Source organism: Oncorhynchus kisutch, linkage group LG17 (genome assembly GCF_002021735.2).
Source record: "Oncorhynchus kisutch isolate 150728-3 linkage group LG17, Okis_V2, whole genome shotgun sequence".
Classification (NCBI taxonomy): Eukaryota; Metazoa; Chordata; class Actinopteri; order Salmoniformes; family Salmonidae; genus Oncorhynchus; species Oncorhynchus kisutch.
This window is the reverse complement of record NC_034190.2, coordinates 64,062,164-64,068,163: the sequence shown is the minus strand read 5'-3', so window position 1 is coordinate 64,068,163 and position 6,000 is coordinate 64,062,164. Positions and strand designations below refer to the sequence as shown.

The following is a 6,000-nucleotide window of genomic DNA, read 5'->3' as shown; positions in this document are numbered from 1 at the left end:
ATTTCCAGACCCATCTCCATGGTGAGGGTTTAGAAAAGGACATGGTCTCCCGCATTGTCCTTTCAGAGGAACTCTGCTGTACACAGTTATGCCTGGCCTGGCTGGCCCTTGGCAGAGCTAGCACCTCTCACTGGGTGAAACATGAGGGGCGTCAGCGGGCAGGGCAGGGGGACGCGGGTATCGCCAACACTCTTGTCTCTACTAATGAGGCCCGTCTGGTATCCAGAATGGGAAGGGGTCCTCTGGTTCGGGAGGGGGGTGGGGACGAGGTGGGAGAGAATTTGATACTCAGAGAGTAGAATGGGCGAAATCAGGACTCAATGATAATGTCCTTAACATGGCCCAGTTTTTTTCCCTGAAAACCAAGTGTACCGATCTTCTCTCGCCAATTTGTAATTATTCTGTGTAAACCACTTGTATTTGTGCATTGTCCCTACATTTAAAGACTCCTTCCAGCGATATTTTAAAACTTTTACTGTTGAAAAAGTTTAATTACAATTAAGTACACACACTAAAGGGTAAAAAAATATGCTATGAGCAAAATAGTGTTTTTTTAGACACAACTGCAAACTTCAAGGAGTAGGTCATCTAGGAGTAGGTCATCTAGGAGTAGGTCATCTAGGAGTAGGTCATCTAGGAGTAGGTCATCTAGGAGTAGGTCATCTAGGAGTAAGGTCTGATGGGAATCCGTGATGTCATCTGCCTGCCCCCTTTCTTGAGGCACAATAGAGGAGCAACAGAGAACTACAGAGGAAAGCCCCCCCCCCCCCTTGTGCTATGTCATGACATACCTGGACCACCTTTTGAGACCTATTGCCTTTAGTTAAGTAAACAGGTGCTAAATAATGTGAAAAGGAGAGTGGAGTGCCACTAAGATCAATTCTGTTCATCAATGTACGCTACTGGTCAAAAGTTTTAGAACACCTACTCATTCAAGGGTTTTTCTTTATTTTGACTATTTTCTACATTGTAGAATATTAGTGAAGACATCAAAACCATGAAATAACACATATGGAATCACGTACTAACCAAAAAAGTGTTAAACAAATCGAAATATATTTTATATTTGAGATTTTTCAAATAGCCACCCTTTGCCTTGATGACAGCTTTGCACACGCTTGGCATTCTCTCAACCAGCTTCCTGTAATGCTTTTCCAACTCACACAAAATATATTTTGATTTGTTTAACGCTTTTTTGGTTACTATGTGATTCCATATGTGTGGAATTTTCTACAATGTAGAAAATATTCAAAATAAAGAAAAACCCTTGAATGAGTAGGTGTTTTAACCACTTTTGACCGGTAGTGCACATGTTTGTGGCTTTGTGTCTTCAGACAAAGGACGACTAAAGAATTCACCCGGCGGCATTCCTCCTTTCCATCCTCCAGTCTGGTCACATCATGGCTCAGATCACGCACATCTCCTTCCTTCCCAGAGAGCTTAGCGGCAGGCAGAGTGTGTATTGTGTGTGATTGATTGTCTCCTATGGAAGCGATATGTCTTCTAATGAATGAGGGATTCCTGGCACCAGTTAATTAGTGTTGTGTAAGAGGATGTGATGTGTTAGAGAGCTGGAGGTCGCTACGCTAATACGGGTGGTAGTGATTATCTTCTGGTTACATGTGTCAGTGCGTGTGAAAGATACCACCTGGTGCCCGCTACACACAGGTCTATCACACATACATCAATTAACCACTTTTCTTTAACAGTGACAGTGTGTGTATGCTGCTATTTTGAGGGTGATATGCAAATTTGGCCTATCCGTCACTCACACTTTCTTCTGCCCCCCTCTTCCAATCTCTCTCTCCTCCTCTCTGCCGCCCTCCCTCCCAATCTCTCCCTCTCGCCCAATCTCTCTCTCCCTCTCGCCCAATCCCTCTCGCCCAATCTCTCTCTCCCTCTCGCCCAATCCCTCTCGCCCAATCTCTCTCTCCCCTCTCGCTCTCTCCCTCCCTCCCTCCCTCCCTCCCTCCCAATCTCTTCCTCCCTCCCAATCTCTCCCTCCCTCCCAATCTCTCTCTCTCTCTCTCTCTCTCTCTCTCGCTATCTTTCTCTCTCCTCTCTCCCTCACAATCTCTCTCTGCCCTCTCTCCCTCCTTTCCAATCTCTCTCCCTCCCTCCCAATCTCCCTCTCCCCAATCTCTCCCTCCCCCCTCCCTCCTTATCTCTCTCTTTCCCTCCCTCCCAATCTCTCTCTCTCACTCCCTCCCAAACTCTCTCCCCTCTCCCGCTCTCTCTCTCTATCCCCCCCTCCCACTCGCGCTCTCTCCCCTCTCTCTCCCTACCATTCCAAATCCCTCCCTCCCTCCCAACATCTCTCTTTCCACCCTCTCCCTCCCAATCTCTCACTCCCTTCTCCATCCCTCATAATCTCTCTCTCCCCATCTCCTTTCCTCACAATCTCCTCCCCCCTCTCATCTCTCACTCTCTTTGTCTCTCTCTCTCTTTCTATCTCTGTCTCACTCTAACCCCCCCTCTCTGCAGCCACTCCAAATAGACGATAACTTCTGTGGGCAGGACTTCAACCAGCCCCTGGGGGGGACCAGTACCATCGAGGGTATGCCTCTGTTCGTGGACAAGGACGATGGTATGACGTCGGTGGCAGCCTATGAATACCGCGGCCACACTGTGGCCTTCGCCGGCACACGCAGCGGACGTATTAAGAAGGTAGGCCACTGGTGGATTCTGTGTGTTTGTGTGTGTACATGTGTTACCGACCTCTGGTTATGAGGATGAATTTAAAGTCTCTGACTCATTTCTTTCTGGTCACTGTTGAGCTGGAGCTCTAAGAAGCTGGTCTTTCAAAAAAAAGTTGTTTTTCTGAAGAGGACCCTCCCCGGAAACAAATGTTTTCCCCCTTTCCTAAGAGAATACGACATCCTCCACAGATCTAGTGCTCTTGCTCCTAGTTCTGGGATTCTAAGACTAACTGGAGTAGACCCACACATAGTGGGTTTGTCAATCACCGGCTTCTTCAGGCAATCGCTGTCGTGCTGTGAGCCACTGCTGTGCCTTCTATGGTGCTGTTCCTAGAGCTCTGGAGAACAGGAGAGAACAGGGAAAATTGGAAAACAGGGGAAAACAGGAGAGAGCAGGAGAGAACATGGGAGTAGAGGAGAGAAGAGGGGAGAACAGTAGAGAACAGGAGAGAACAGGGGAGGGGCCAGGACTAGGTGTTGGAGTCCTTCACTGCCAACAGAGAGGACTCTAGGACGTCTCTCAGATGGTTCCAGACTTTTAACACTGAGTAGAGGCTAAAAATGGCCTTGGTGGTGGGTTCCAGGTTTTGTCAGAACTCCATGAAAATCTGAGAGTCTGTCGATTTGACAGTATCTTTGTAGGGTGATTATGAATATATGAAATGATTAGGTCATTTTGTGTCAGATAATAGAGTAATATGTGACCCGTTTCAAGAAACTAGGGGTATGTCACACGTCACTACTTCACAGGAGAGGTATTTGAACATAATTTTAATAACAAGCTTGTCTGCCATCTGTAAATACAAATAAAATATTTAAATTACAAGCCTAGTTGGTTTAGCCACGGAAAAAGCCAGGAACCTTCCTGCTACCCATGATTGGCTGAGATAATGCATGGGCTGGACATGCCTAGAGATGTGTTTGGATTGGTCTGCCATGTAGCTTTCTTCTGTCTATAACATGAGCTGTTCAATATGTGTAGATAATCCTTGCTACCGCAGCATTTTTGACAGATATAATGTTAGACATGGAGAGCTGCCAAAGTGTTGCTTCTGCTCTCAACAACATTGCTGCCATGAATTTAGCAGGCGCTATCGGCAAAGATCAGTGGGAAAAAGTTGTGATGGACGACTTTCTGCACATCAGTGTGAACCGGAGTGATTTGACACAACAACGGGCCAAACAAGCTATAGCTAGCTACAAACCAAACTGAAAAGACACGCTGCCATGAAGCGTTCATTCATGTATACGGGTAAGAGTCTAGCAACATTTTCAGATACTGTATTATACGTTTCTGATTTTTTCAGAAAGTCATTTTCATTGTAAGTTAAAGCGTACTGCTAGCTAGTAAACGTTAGCTTGCTGGCTTGCTAGCTAACATTATGTGTATGATCTGTGTAATAATATTATTTGTATCTCAGAAAGCCATTTGAATTGCTAGTTATAGCCTAATGTTAGCTAGCTAGCTAACATTGAACCTAGTTGGTTAGCTTTAGCTACCTGCAGATTCATACTCCAGCATTTCATGCATGGTGGCTAGCTATGACAATCCATTTGAAATGTAGCTATAGGTTGGGATTATGGTTCATTGTTTAGCTAGCTAACATGTCTTAACAAAAGACTCCACTTCGCCAGATGATTATATGACCCATGAAGTTAGCTAGTTGTCTCTGGGGTGAATACACCAGTTTTAGTCTTAAAATCTTTGGTTGTTTACTGCACTACCTTTCTCACTCTGTTTAGCACATGGCCTCACATGTGAATCCTTAAAAATATGGGTGGAGAGGGTGTGGCTTAAGAAGGCTTAAGAGGGTGTGAACGATGTTGAATGGGTGTAGACAAAGAAGAGCTCTCCAGTAGGTGTACGTACCAAAACACTGAAGGGCCATTTTCTCAAAAGTGGAGTTACAAGTTTATCAACTTTCAAAGCCATTACTTTCCCATTGTTCCTCAACTGCAGTGTATGATACACCATTTCGTAGTCACTACTTTTATCTAATGTAAAAAAAAAGAACAATTTTTGCAACATAAGATGCAATTGAGGCGGTCGGTCACGTATGGAATGAATGCAACCACACATTCATACACACCAGCATGCACACCTGCATACACACTGATAGACACTGAACCATTATTCAGGCATTAATGCACACTAGTCTAGGTCTAGGACACACACACACACACACACACACACACACACACACACACACACACACACACACACACACACACACACACACACACACACACACACACACACACACACGCACACACACACGCCTCTCCTGTTTTGCTAAGTCGGCTGAAACCCAGTCCCATAGTCCTTGGTGCTGACCCCTGAGGTAGCGGTTGCTAGCTGTGGGTTTGGAGCGGTGCTTTGCTGTGGGCGTCTGTCTGCAGGCTGCAGCCGGTTGGCCGGCAGGATGCTGGAAGGGGATGTGGAGGCTGGGGGGGATGTGGAAGCTGGGGGTGGGATGGATCAGTAGATCTCAGAGGGAAGATATCCCTTCCACAATCGGAATCCCATTTCCCCTTTGCCACCATCTCTTCCTGTGTGGAGGCCAAGTGCTGGGTGGTGGGGCACAGGCTGCCGGAGTTATCACACACAGATCGATGTAGTGCTGTACATACAGGAACAGAGACTGTTGACTAGCTGGCTGTGGCTAGGGAAGCATAGTCATCACTGCAGAGCAGAACCAGTCCCTCCTGAAGCCTCTCTCCAGGAGACCCTGACATCACAGTGTCCTACCACCAGGCCATCACAAACGGCTTGTCCTCTCTGATTATATACACATATAAACTGCAGTCCAATTTCATACAGTGGCATCAATGTAATTTTCTCCTGATTTGGTTTTGTTTGTTGATATGTTTGTTTGGCTTGTAATTGTAGTGGTTTGACGGTCGGGAACAGCCCATCTGGGGCGGGCGGGCGGGTGGGAGCAGAGCAGTGCTTCTGTGTGGAGAGTGGAGAGAGGAGAGTGTGTGGAGGGCCCCCCGATCGTTGTTGGCAGTCTTGTTTTATTGCTATTCATTTGGAGTTAAACTGTGCGCCGTGCCCTAATGAAATGTAAAGTTGCAGTCTATTGATGGGAGGCTTTGGGGTCTGATAGCGGCTCATTGGAATTCGCCCAGTCCTCCCGTTGCTACGGCTGCAAGGCCCTTATTGACTCATCTGTATGAATATATAATCACAGGCGTAAATCTTAGCAGGCGTCAGAGGCAGCGGACGGCTGGACGTGTGCAAATGCAACTAGTCTAGTGCTGGAGGGGAAGTATGGGACACACCAGATGATGTGTGTGT

At 46.6% G+C, this 6,000-nt stretch overlaps 1 protein-coding gene across 2 annotated transcripts in view; it reads left to right on the top strand.

Annotated features, from left to right (window-relative positions):
* LOC109907019 (plexin-A1-like) overlaps window positions 1-6,000 on the top strand; it is a 274,450-nt gene that overhangs the window by 54,891 nt on the left and 213,559 nt on the right. For both annotated transcript variants that reach the window (XM_031794352.1, XM_031794351.1), the window contains exon 3: window positions 2,485-2,667. In XM_031794352.1, coding sequence (XP_031650212.1) covers window positions 2,485-2,667 — 183 coding nt within the window. The remainder of the gene's footprint in view (window positions 1-2,484; window positions 2,668-6,000) is intronic.